Raw genomic sequence first — 13327 nt, 5'->3', positions numbered from 1 at the left:
GAGGTTGATCTGTGTCCTGAGGGTTACTTGAGTGGTGCAAATGGTTTCTGTAGTCTGCAATTTTTACCTCTGGAAATGCATTGGGAATGGGAGTAGGAATGGATAAATCCTTCTATTTCCTACCATCTAGTCAGAGCTGAAGAACCTTCTTAGATGAGAAGTGAAACATCTTCAAAAGAAAAAAAATAAGAAAGTCCAGTTGCCCCCTTGCAAAAGAACCTTTGGGACTCAAAATGGAATGGAATAGCTCATTTATCTAGCTCACAAATGCAGGAATTGTTACCAAAACAATTCCTTCAAATGTAACTGGACAATAGGAAGAAAACAGGGGGAGGCATGGAAAAGGGAAAGTTAATTAGGGAACTTTCTTGTGCAAACCTTTAGTTCTGGCATTGCTGTACTGTAACCAGTTGGCTTTTAATAAAAGTATATCTTTTACACAGATGGAGTCAAGAGTCTTTCTTTCCTAGGAGACCAGGTTGAGGTAGATATGACATTTAGAACTGACAATATGAAGACATTGTGGATTTTTTCCCCTTTAGAATCAACCATCAATAGTAAAGGAAAAAGCAGTTAAAAAGATACACCAATTAGTTGCAGGAAGGCTAAAACTACTTTTACTGAGATTGGCTGCAATAACAGAATCTTGCAGGTCTCGTCGTGTTGTAGTTCTCCCCTTCAACTAGAGGTTAGTGAATTAGGGAGATGTCTGCCTGAGCCACTTGTAAATCTCATCTGGGTGTTTTGGACTCAACATGTTTTGTTCCTTGTCACCGTGGCCTTGGTTCCCACATATCTCCAGCAAAACCATCTGACTTATTTCATAGAGCAGACTAGCACTTGGTAGGATAGCAATGAATGCTTTGGAAAAGATATTAGGATGTCAGGATGAATCTTTATCTACAAAGACCAGTTATGTGAAGGCAAAGGAATTCCTTATGACTCTATGGGAGTGAAAGTTGGACTCTGAAGAAGCCAGATAGAAAAAGTATTGATGCTTTTGAATGGTGATATTGAAAAAGAAACCAATGGATAATTAAAATTAATCTAAAGTTTTAACTTAAAAGCACTGGCTTTTGCTGTAACAATATGGGAATTAGGAAGGGGATGCATTCCCTCCCAGCTGGTTCAAGCCTGTTACTCAAGGCTGCAGCATCCCTAAGATGACCTGTTATCACCATCCCACCTTGGAGTTCTCATAACACCGTTGCAACATCCCATCCTTTGTGTGGGAATCTTCAGACTCCACCTGACTTCTCTGCAATCCCTTCTCTCAATAAAAGTTCCTTTTGAAATCCCATTTCTTTCAAGAGTCATGCCTTCCTGAGAAGACAGCTGAGGCAGGTCTTACATTTGCACTCAATGATCTTGACAGCTGCTCTCCATTTGTTAGATTCTGACTTTTAGTGGGGGAACATCCTGTCAGTAGAATGGAGAATTCACAATTGTAAACCTTCCATTTCTTACCGGAGGCAACCTGGAAATCAGTGAATTTAGTTCTTCTTCAGTCTTGTTCCGTAAGCAGAGCAGCATGGCAGGACTGGTAGTCTCACAGTCGGCAGCAGATGCCACTTTCTTCAAGGTGGAAAAAATATGCAATTTAAATGAGGTACAATTGACATTTATCAAAGGGGGATACAAGGCTGTGTCCCTGCTTGCAGAATTTGATCCCGATTTTGCCTTTTCTGAACTTCCACATCCAGTAGCTTGGAATTCCTACAAAAGCAGGACCTGACCTCATTGACTGTATACAAGGAGGGCATACCTGGGGAAGGGACTGTTCACCCCTCCCAGGTGCCTATAATCACTGCTGGGTCTCATGTGATCAGGGTGTGTCTCTCTGCTTCTAGGGGTGTGGGGCGATGCTGAGCCCCCCTCAGCGCCTGGCAGCTGGGCAGCAATCAAAATGCAGGACATTTATAGGCACAGGCTCTGCGGGTGTGGTCAGGATTTGTCCTTCCCTACCGCTTCTGGACCAATGTACTCTTTGACCCCCAAAGCATTTTGATGGCTATTTCACATATGCCTGATCTGTTATCTCTTTCCCAGTTTTAACAGTTTTGTGGCTCACTTTTATTTACATTAAAAAATAAGCCAGGTGAATATTGGGGTATCAGCATGCATTTCTCAGACAATGGTTACTTACCTGAGCAAGGATTTCTGGATGCTGGGTGAAGAAGCCGGGGAGCTGGACCGTTCCACTCTCAGAGATCGCTCTGTGAAACAAACCCTTGGACAAGGGGGATAAAATCTACCCGCACAGATAGGCAGAAAAGGACATAATATTCCATCACCTTTTGAAAGGGTCTTAATAATAATATATCAGACTTCTTTTGAACAAGGAATTTGGGGAACATTAAAAATGCAGATCATCTCTGGAGCTGTGATGCTAATGGAATTGGGCATGGAAGTCTGTGAGGTGGTATGCTTTTTAAAAATGCTCTGTTATTATCCAGCCAGTTAAAGGAGGTAGAGAAATTCTCCTAAACTTTAATCCTGAGCTTTGGCCAGAGTTGGTTTAAACAGCAGAGTTGCTTAAATAAAACGACGCAATAGCAATAGCAATAGTTAGACTTATATACTGCGTCATAGGGCTTTCAGCCCTCTCTAAGCGGTTTACAGAGTCAGCATATCGCCCCCAAAAACAATCCGGGTCCTCATTTTACCCACCTCGGAAGGATGGAAGGCTGAGTCAACCCTGAGCCTAGCGGGGTTTGAACATCCGAACTGCTGAACTGCAGTCAGCTGAAGTAGCCTGCAGTGCTGCATTTAACCACTGCGCCACCTTGGCTCACACCACAAGAGTCTTGTCATTCAAGAACATTTCAATATCTGCTTCAATTTTCAGAATTTGAAAAAGCGGCTGTCTTTAGAGTTTGCCAAGACCACCAATTCAGTGTCTGGGTTGCTGCCAGCTGATCAGAAACCTTCTACCCTCCAGTCTCTCCCCAGAGTTTTGCAGCCAGAGTTTTCTCTGATGGTTCTTATTTGCACAATGGGCTTAATCAACGAAGAAGCAGCTGCGTCCTCAACAACCTACGTTTGTTTAGTTTTAACCCTGCTTAGGGTTCTTGTGGTTTAGCCAGAACATGAAGTTCTGCGTCCTGCAGGAGTCAGGCTAGTTTCCCACTCAAGTCACTTATCTTGTGCAAACCCAGCTAGTTATGAGGCTATCCTGGGCACAAGGACTTATTGGTGTTCATTCATTCGTGTACTAGAATTCATCTCATAGGGTGGAGGCATACAGAAGTAAAATTGGGGAAATCTTAAAATCAACTTAATAGAACAGAGTAATAGACTTGGAAAGACCTTCAGAGATCTTCTAGTCCAACCCCCTGCATAAACAGGATACCATGCACCATTCTGGACAAATGGCTGTCCAGTCTCTTCTTCAAATCCTCCAGTGATGGAGCAAACACAACGCCTGAAGGCAAGTTCTTCCACTGGTTAATTATCCCCACTGGCAGAAAATTTCTTCTGAGTTCCAGGTGGGATCTTTCTTTAATGATCTTCCACCCGTTACTTCTTGTACTGCTTTGGAGAACAGGTTGACTCCCTGGTCTTTGTGGCAGCCTCTCAAATTTTTGAAGAATGATAGCCTGTCGTCCTGGTCCTCCTTTTCACGAGACTAGCCATGCCCAATTCCTGCAACTGTTCTTCATCTGTTTTAACCCCCAGCCCCCTAATGATCTTTATGGCTCTTTTCTGCACTTTCTCCAGAGTCTCAACATCTTATTTATAATATGGTGACCAAAACTGGATGCAGTATTGCAAGAGTGGTCTTACTAAGGCTTTGTTAAATGGTACCAATATTTCATGTGAACTCGATTCTATCCCTCTGTTAATGCAACCTAGGATTGCATTGGCTTTTTTGGTTACTGCCTCTCACTGTTGCCTCATATTTAAGTGATTGTCCACTAGGATTCCAAGCTCCCTCTCACAGTTACTGCTAGTGAGCCAAATTTCATCTAATTTGTAGCTGTATATATTATTAATCTGATTATTAATAATAATAATTTGTATCTGTACAGATTATTGATCTGAATAGAAAGCATCAGAGGCAGATCTTACCCAAGAGATACAAAAAACTGTAAAGCCAGGAGCAAAGGAAGCTGGAGAAGTAGAGATCAAGCAGTGAAGGACACAAGGAAATTAAACAGAAGCTTCTGAGGAAATAAGGATACCTGGAAGGTAATCTCTTACTGGATCTGTAATGCCCTCCCCCTAAGTTGCAAAAAGCTTTCAAACTAACTCTGAATGTCTATGGCCCAAAACAAGGGATTAAATGGGATGTACTCTGTCAAAGGTCTTTCAGCTGCTTGTGACACCACATACCCACCTGAGCCCCCACGCTGAATCCTCCGGCAGACTCCCCAAAGATGGTCACACAGGAGGGGTCTCCTCCAAAAGCCTCGATGTTTTCCTGAACCCATTGGAGAGCTGCTACTTGGTCCAGGAGCCCCCAGTTTCCAGAGGCTTCTTGGGAGCCAGTGCTGAAAGAAGAACAGCTCAGAGTAGCCAGTCAAGAAAAGGATGCTCTTTTGTTCTGGGCATTTCTCAACCAGTTATAATATTGAGGAACAGATGGAATAAGGCGGTTTTTTGCAAAGTCGGGATATTCAGGTCTGAGAAGTTCAGAATTTCCATGTATCCAGGCAGCCCTTTAAGGGGTGTTGTTCCAAGGTTGATACACAACCATTTGTTTCTTCCTCCACAATCGCTCAACTTCAATTTTCAGATCGTAGTATTTTGTTAGTGCTGCTGCTGCTGCTGCTGCTGCTGCTGTTGTTGTTGTTATTATTATTATTATTATTTTGGATGAATGGTCTAGAGAAGCAATGTCAGCATGCATCTATGCTTGCTTGTCAGCTTGCAGCAGCTGTCATAAAAATGGGGGTGGGGGGAGAGAGCCATGAGCGCTTGGAGGGAAAGTGTACAGGAGGACTCAGTAGAAATTTTTTGTAAAGCTTTGCAACTGCCAGCCTGGACTTTGCTTATCATCTTCAAGGCCAATTCTTCTAGCTTCGGCATACAGAAGGAAGCAACAATGCAGCCGAATCAGAGACTTTCCAAAATATCTTCTGGTCAATGACTGAACTCTGGTTGCCTGGCTGTGTGTGTGTGTGTGTGTGTGTGTGTGTGTGTGTGTGTTTTGTTGATGCTTTGCACATTTTTGCTTCAGATCTTACCTGACTTAGCTGCATTCACTTCTTTGCTAGTAAAAGTATCTTTTCTCCATCTGTAGAGCCAAGGGTTTTTCTTTCCTAGGAACTGGGTAGAGGTAGCCCTGACGACCACCTTTTTTAACTTATTTCATTAAAAGGTATGAAATATCATGAGCAGTAAAAAAGCTCAGGCTTTTCAATAAAATATGCTAATTGAGAAAGACGCTACCAGAAATTCTGGATGTTGAGCAACCTTTTCTACAGAAATATAGTGAATGCCTTCAGAAAAAAGCTGTCTTCCCCTTTTCTTGGTAACAGCCTGTTCCAAAATTTAGTCCTCATTCTATCATACTAATTTCCCTTCTGAAAATGGATTCCTGATTGTTAGATTTTCTCTTTTCTCCTCATTCTTTTCTGTTCACAATGATCACCTATGCAAACTGGTGTTTGTTTTTTTTCAATTTTCATGGTTTTCTTTTATTTACATAGATTTAAGCTCTCTTTCTTCAAATTGTGATCAGGATTACTTAAATAAGAATGACTAAAATATTAGAGAGAGGTCACCAAATCATTCATGCAGTACATATCATTTCATATAGTAAATCCACAATGATACGAAAAATGCATCAAAATAAAACAGGTAAATGGGGTATGCAAACATTCTAAGTTCCACAAAGCTGTTTTCCAAGCTCTAAATCACCCCTTTCCTCTCAGCAGTTTTCAAGTAAGTTCCCAGGTGCCAATCATGGGTCGTTTTCTGAAAGCTGCCTTTATTATACATAGATTAATGGTAGAATAGATAACTGCTTTAGAATTTCTTTATGATTTACTGAGCTTTAGTCTGCAAGCATTTGCAAACTATAAAAGTCAGCTAAGCCGCCTGTGCCCCAGTACAGGAAATGGGCTGACGGGATGCAGTTTGGGATGTTTTCTTAGGTCTTACAACTTATTTTACCTGAGGAATCCAAGAATCCCCAGCCGGTACTGAACTGCCACTACCACCACATTTCCATAAGCGGACAAGGCTGATCCGTCATAGAATGAAGCCCCGCCATTGACTAGGCCACCTCCAGGAAGCCAAACCATCACCTAGAAAATAGATCAGAAAATTGACCATCGTTGAAAACTTAATTGTTTCACCTCTGTGCCAATATTCAATTGATTATTGGGTTGATTACTTAACTAGAAATTTATGTTTAATGGGGATAGCGGAATAAGGTAGTTGGAAGGGAGCCCGACAGGGCCTGTGAACTCTAAGACCTCTGATCAATCCCTCCTTGGTTTGCCTGGCCAGCAGAACCAAATAGGGAGAAACCTCCCTTCCCCTCCTCTTCTCTTCTCTTTCCCTCCCTTCCCTAAGAAATAGGAAAAGAATTATGTTTTGAAAACATGGAAAATAGGGGTTCTACTCTGACAAATCTTGCACATGTATATAATACAAAAGGGAGAATTGTGGAAAAATGGTTAACAAATCAGATTCCCCCCCCACCTTTATTCTTCATACTGCTCCTTTTAAATAGGAACAACCCAGACTTTTCCAACTCAGCATCCCTCTGCTCCACTTAAATATGACTGAACGATTCAGTTAACGACAGTTGCTTGCGAATCGCAGGATTTCAGATTCAAAGAGCAGATAACATTGCAGAAACTTCCAGAAAAAAAAGGAGGAGGTATCTGCTTTTTTATTAACAACCAATGGCATAAAAACCTCACTACACTAAAGAAATTTGTGGTGTGGACTTGGAAACAATATTCATTAAGTGCATACTGTATTATGCCCCACAAGAGTTTTCTTCGTTCATCCTGGCTGGGATCTACATACAAGCTGGTATAAAGAAGGCATTGCAGAGATCGCCAGGCTCCCTATCACTGTATTAGGTGGTTTCAGCAGTGCTCACCTAAGCCAGGAGCTGCCAAGGTGCACTCGGCATGTCAGCTGCCTCACCAGAGGCACAAATGCTTTAGACACTGCTGCTCAACACGATGCCTGTCGCTCCCTAACAAGAGCAGCTATGGGCCACTCTGACCCCTGTAGGATTCGCCTCGTACCTGTTTACAAGCAAAGGCTTAAAATCACAAAGCCAATAGCTGAAAGAGTGAAATCTTGGACAAAAGAGGCAAATTAAAGCTACAGGCTTGCCTCAACTACACAGACTGGGACATTTTTGAAGGTGCCTCAGCAGACTTGGATGAACTTTTGGGCTTGAATTTTCCAGGATTTAAATTTTGGGCTTACACAACTTAGAACTACCCCGCCTTCGGTCTGACTTGAGCATAGTACAAAAAACTATCTGCTACAATATCCCACCTGTCAATGACTACTTCAGCTTCAACTGCAACCAACTGAAGAGAAACCGCTCCAAGCTCAATTGCAGAATATACGACTTCAGCAACAGAGTGGTCAATGCCTGGAATGCTCCACCTGACTCTGTGGCTTCACCCCCAAACCTCCATAACTTTAACCTTAGACTGTCTACTGTTGACCTCACCGTGCATAAGTGCACTAGCGCGCCTACTGTCCCTGTCCTACTGCCCCCACTTATTTGTATCCATTCCCTGTATTCATAATCATGTTTATTATACTTATAGCTGTTATCTTACACATGCTTTACAAAATGAATATTTTTTTTAAAAAATTCCCTGAAGGTGGGCTCCAGCATGAGCCTGAAAGCTCAGAAGACAAAACCTCTGATTCCGGTGACCGATTGAATCAAGGAATGTGTGGCATGCAAGAAAAGCTAAGAGAAAGAGAGAGAAAGGAAAGTGAATGGTATCATTTTACCTACAGGCAATTTAGCCTCCATGTCTGGGGTGAAAATATTCAGGTAGAGGCAATCTTCAGACACCATCAGGTTGGGCAGTGTGATATTCACGATCTCCTTTAAAACATCTACCCATCCCAGGTCTTGCAGGCACCTTGAGCATAAACAATACAGAAATGTGCATCAGGAGCACTTTGGGATCTCAAGGGTTAACCTGGAGAAAGGGACTCTGGCAGGCAATTGCCATGCTCCCCCCCACGCCCCCACCCCGCAGCACTTCTGAGCGGGGGCAGACACTGAGCCACTCTGTAGTCAAGAGGCAGGTGGGCCACTCACTGAGGCTCTGGTGCTTTTCCCAGCGACTGAACTGGAAAAGCTGGTTCTGGATGGCAGCCCCCACCCCAGCCAGGCAACTTCATAGCTCTGCCATTCTTTCCATCCCACCAAGGCTTCTTCTTCTTTTTTTTTTTTTTGAGACCCTTCCAGGCCCACCCAGCCCTTTTTCGAGATGCAGAGGAATGCCCTCACGCCCAAAAGAGCCGAGGCCACTGCCTGCCTAGCTGGTATGTCAGTGTGAACCTCCGGTACCTCCTAAGACATCTGTAAGACGAGGATAATTTACTAAAACAAATTAGAGATCAAAGTCCAATGCATATAAAGAGACTATATAATGCATTAATAGAAATGGATTCGGAAACAGAATTAGTTAAATACTGTATGATAAAGTGGGCACAAAATTTTGAAGAACCAATAATGTTGGATACATGGGAAAAGATCTGGGTAAGAAATGTAAAAGTTACACAAGCCCAAAATTTGAGAGAAAACTTTTATAAGATGTTTTATAGATGGCATTTAGATCCTAAAAAACTGGCCTCTATGTATCCGAATTTACAACCTAAATGCTGGAGATGTGATTGTGCTGATGCTACATACTATCATATATGGTGGACTTGTAAAAAGGTTAAAGCATTTTGGATAAAAATATGGTGGATTATGCAAAATGTTCTTTAAAAAAGGATAAAGTTTACCGCTCAGTTATTTTTGTTAGGTATAATTACTGATTGTACAGTTATAGAGACTAACCTGACTTTGCATTTAATAACCGCAGCAAGACTGCTGGTGGCGCAATACTGGAAGAAGGAAGACTTGCCTACTATTCAAGAATGAATATTAAAAGTAACAAACTTAGCAGAGATGGCTAAAATATCAGCATATCTCAAGGACCATTCCAATGAGAGATATAAATTGGAGTGCAGAAGATGGATTGACTATACTTAAAATAAATATGAGGCTAAGAAATTCCAGATAGCTTATGACTGAAGAAACAAGGAATGACATAATCTGTTTAGAGCTAGCCTAGCAATGAGGAGTTAAAGCTCAATTGAAAGAGGATATTAACTTTTTTTTAAAGTTTATTTTAGAATATTTTTGTTAAAGATTTATACCCTGTATTGATTCTGGGAAGTTTTTTTGGGGGGGAAGGTTGGGGGGGTTGGGTGGGAAGGGGAGGTGGAGGGAAGTAAACATTTGTAAAAGTTTTTTTTTCAAAATTTTCAATTAAAAAAAAGAGGCAGGTGGGCCACTCACTGAGGCTCTGGTGCTTCTCCCAGCGACTGAACTGGAAAAGCTGGTTCTGGATGGCAGCCCCCACCCCAGCCAGGCAATCACTCAACTTCATAGCTCTGCCATTCTTTCCATCCCACCAAGGCTTCTTTTTTTTTTCTTTTAAGACCCTTCCAGGCCCACCCAGCCCTTTTTCGAGATGCAGAGGAATGCCCTCACGCCCAAAAGAGCCGAGGCCACTGCCTGCCTGGCTGGTATGTCAGTGTGAACCTCCGGTAGCTCCTAAGACATCAAGGGCCTGAGCCCTTTGGGAGGCTTGGCTGGCTTCCTTGGGAACCAGCAGAACTGGAGCAGCTACTGCACACTTCTCTTGACAAGTTGTCACAACAGCCGTTTTTCCATTCACAATTCACTATGCTTTCTTTTTACACACACACACACACACACACCCTGCAATTTCCTTAAACCTTGTCAGGGAGAGATGAACTTTGATGTGTCAAAAGAGGGGTGTCCCACCCTCTTTTCCCACCTGCACAGCAACTTGTCTTTTGCTGCTGCTGCTGTGAGTGAAAGGCCAGGCCTTGCATATGATTGCTTTCTCTTCAGACTTTTCACCAAAGACATCCAGCCAGGCCCAGCTTTCTTCTCCGGTGGTCTCATGATGTCCATCTCAGACTGCCCACCTTCCTTGTCTCAGGGATGAAGTCGCATTTTCTACCCAGAGCAGCAGTTTGATGAGGTACAATTTGATGCAGTTTTACTGGATCGAAGTTGGTGGGTCGCATTTGAACATGCCAATGAGGAGGAATCAGTACACAAAGCTTCCTCCAGCCTCTTCTTTTTGAAAGCTTTATGCAGCCAATGATTATTTGTAAGCAAGGTGGCTGGGGAAAATCTCAGCTTACCTTATGCTTTATTGCACTCAAGAGTTTTATATTGTGGTGACCAAAACTGATGTATTATAAAAAAGAAGTTGAGACTCTGGAAAAAGTGCAGGGAAGAGCAGCAAAAATGATTAGTGGAGCGGAAGTTAAAACATACAAAGAATGTTTGCAAGAATTGGCTATAAGGATTAGGGGTGACATGATAGCAGTTTTCCAATATTTTAGGGGCTGCCACAAAGAGGGGGGGGAGGAAATCAACCTGTTTTTCAAAGCATCAGAAGGCAAGATAAGAAGCAATGGATGGAAACTAATCAAGGAGAGAACCAGCTAGAACTAAGGAGAAATCTCCTGACAGTGAGAACAATTAACCAGTGGAAAAAACTTCCCTCCAAAAGTTGTGGGTGCGCCATCACTGGAGCTTTTAAAGAAGAGACCAGACAGCCATTTGTCCAAGATAGTATAGAGTCTCCTGCTTGTGCAGGGGTTGGACTAGAAGATTTCCAAGATCCCTTCCAACTCTGTTATTTTGCTGTTCTGTTATTCAATTGAAACATTCTTATAAACATATATTTTTTGAAATATGCATGTTCTGTTTTTCCATTCTTTCAGCTCCAAATGCTCCAGACGTATCCCCTTTCTCAGCTTGGGGAAAGCCTACCTTGGAGTCTGGGGAAGTTGAAGGAGAAATACAGGGATGGACTTCATCCTTCAGAGGCATCCTCTCTGCATCCTTGGAGGAGAAATTGAATTACATGTTTCCCCCTTGTTTTTAATTAAACATAAGGGGAAAACATGAACAAAGAATAAGAGTAAACTATGAGTGAATGATGAAGTGTCATGGAGGTTGTAGCTTTTCAATGTCTCATTGTAAATAACTGAATGTATTCTATTGTTGAAAAGATTAAGAATCACTGCTTAAAACTGAGAGAAACGTAGCTGATCCAGGAACATTTCCATCATAGATTGCCACCATGGTGTACATCATATACCCGATATGCCCACTGGGCTCAACACAGTCCTAATAACTTACATTAGTTTAACACATTTGTGTCAAAATATGAAATGCAGTGTAATATATCTGAAGTAAAGCAACTCTGATTAATTTCACCATTCGAGCATTGAAGGAAGACCTTACATTGGTGGGTGGGAGGTGGCATCTCTCATGTGGCTCCAGGGATCAGGTGGTTGTGGTGGGGAAAATCTCAGGGATCCAGTTGGGGGTTTGGCAAATGGGACCCCAAGAAAGCTCTTCACAGGCTCATCCATGCCGTCCACGTCGGTCAGTTTGCCTCTCAGATGCCCATATTTGGTAATCACTTCCAGGTGCTCCTGTCTTTCACCTAAAAATTCAAGCCTAGATATAAGGACAACAAGCAGCAGACACCCATGGATGACCTTCCTAGTTCCTCCTGTGTTCTAATTTGCTCAGCAATAAGCTGAGCTGCAAGAGCCAGAGCAACTTCCTCTCTTAGCATCCTTTGACTACGGCTATTGCAACGAGGGCTTCTACCTCTAGCCTTCTCTTCCTCCAGATCGGAGAACTGCTGGTGGCCAGGGGCTGCCCTTCGTGTGGGGATAGGCTGGGAGATGAAGTGGAGATGCAAGTTGGCAAGGCAGACGGGGACAGGCACTTCCTCTAGGACAGCTTTTTGCTGCTGGGGTTTCTTAGTTTTCAAACGTGTGACATCTCCATGGCTAAATCTCCAAAACACCTGAAGACAGGGCAAGAAGCAACGGGTGGAAACTAGTCAAGGGAAGAAAGAACCAACCTAGAACTAAGGAGAAATTTCCTGACAGTGAGAACAATTAATCAGTAGAACAACTTGCCTTCAGAAGTTGGGAGGTCTTCAGGAAGAGCTTGGACAACCATTTGTCTAAATTGGTACAGGGCTTCCTGCTTGAGCAGGGGGTTGGACTAGAATACCTCCAAGGTCCCTTCCAACTCTGTTATTCTGTTAAAGAGGCTCAAGCAACGGTTTGATCATCTGTTCTGCCAGACATTCATCAATGACATCTTGAAATGGCAAATGTGTCTGCAATCAACTTCAAAGCTCCCACTGACCATCCTCTGTGGCTTTGTGGCTCTATGGCAGTGTTTCTCAACCTTGGCAACTTGAAGATGTCCGGACTTCAACTCCCAGAATTCCCCAGCCAGCATTCGCTGGCTGGGGAATTCTGGGAGTTGAAGTCCAGACATCTTCAAGTTGCCAAGGTTGAGAAACACTGCTCTATGGCTACATCCCTTCAAACAAGGGTAATAGGGTGTCATTTTATTTATTTCCTTTGAGGGGGGAGAACTTTTAACTTGAATCAGATCCAAAGTCACTTGTCACACCATCTTGTATCATATACATAATGCCCAGGCAGGTGCACCCAGACACTCACAAGGATGAGTGGGGCAGGAATCTGCCAGATCACTCCCCTGTATCTTGGCCCAAGGTAATCTGGGGCAGGGTGGATGTAAGCAGCCATTTGACAGCCTTTGTCCTTCTCAAAGTGACATCTAAGCAGTTGTCACAGTTCTCTAGATTTCCTTTTGTTATTTTTAATACTCTTTTTTGAAACTCTTCAATATCTTCATAAATGACTCAGACGAAGGAATAGAAGGGGAACTCATCAAATTTGCAGAGGACACTAAGCTGGCAGGAATAGTCAACACCCCGGAAGACAAGCTAGGATCCAAAAAGATCCTGACAGACTTGAACAATGAGCCCCATCCAACAACACGAAATGTAATGTGGAGAAAGTCAAGGTGTTACAACCAAGGCAGGAAAAGTCAAAAGTACAAGTACAAATTAGGCAAAATCTAGCTCAAAAATAGTAACCATGAGAGGGTGTCCCAGGGGATGGTCACTTAAATAGGAGCCAGCAGCCAAAAAGCTAATACAATCCTTGGTTGTATAAACAAAGGCATAGAATTAAAACCACGTGAAATATTAGTACTGCTTCAGGA

The 13327-nt window shown here is 42.8% G+C and overlaps 1 protein-coding gene across 1 annotated transcript in view; it reads right to left on the bottom strand.

Moving 5' to 3' along the window:
• LOC106538661 (fatty acyl-CoA hydrolase precursor, medium chain) overlaps positions 1 to 13327 on the bottom strand; it is a 33548-nt gene that overhangs the window by 17672 nt on the left and 2549 nt on the right. The window contains exons 2-7 of the mRNA XM_014053228.2: positions 11510 to 11714; positions 7952 to 8081; positions 6121 to 6254; positions 4340 to 4493; positions 2147 to 2251; positions 1468 to 1575 (exon numbers count right to left, since the gene is read on the bottom strand). Of these exons, the coding sequence (XP_013908703.2) occupies positions 1468 to 1575; positions 2147 to 2251; positions 4340 to 4493; positions 6121 to 6254; positions 7952 to 8081; positions 11510 to 11714 (836 nt within the window). The remainder of the gene's footprint in view (positions 1 to 1467; positions 1576 to 2146; positions 2252 to 4339; positions 4494 to 6120; positions 6255 to 7951; positions 8082 to 11509; positions 11715 to 13327) is intronic.

Source organism: Thamnophis sirtalis, unplaced genomic scaffold (assembly GCF_051295495.1).
Source record: "Thamnophis sirtalis isolate CommonGarterSnake01/CBP01778 unplaced genomic scaffold, rThaSir2_p1.2 scaffold_14, whole genome shotgun sequence".
Classification (NCBI taxonomy): Eukaryota; Metazoa; Chordata; class Lepidosauria; order Squamata; family Natricidae; genus Thamnophis; species Thamnophis sirtalis.
This window is presented reverse-complemented; position numbering and strand designations above follow the sequence as displayed.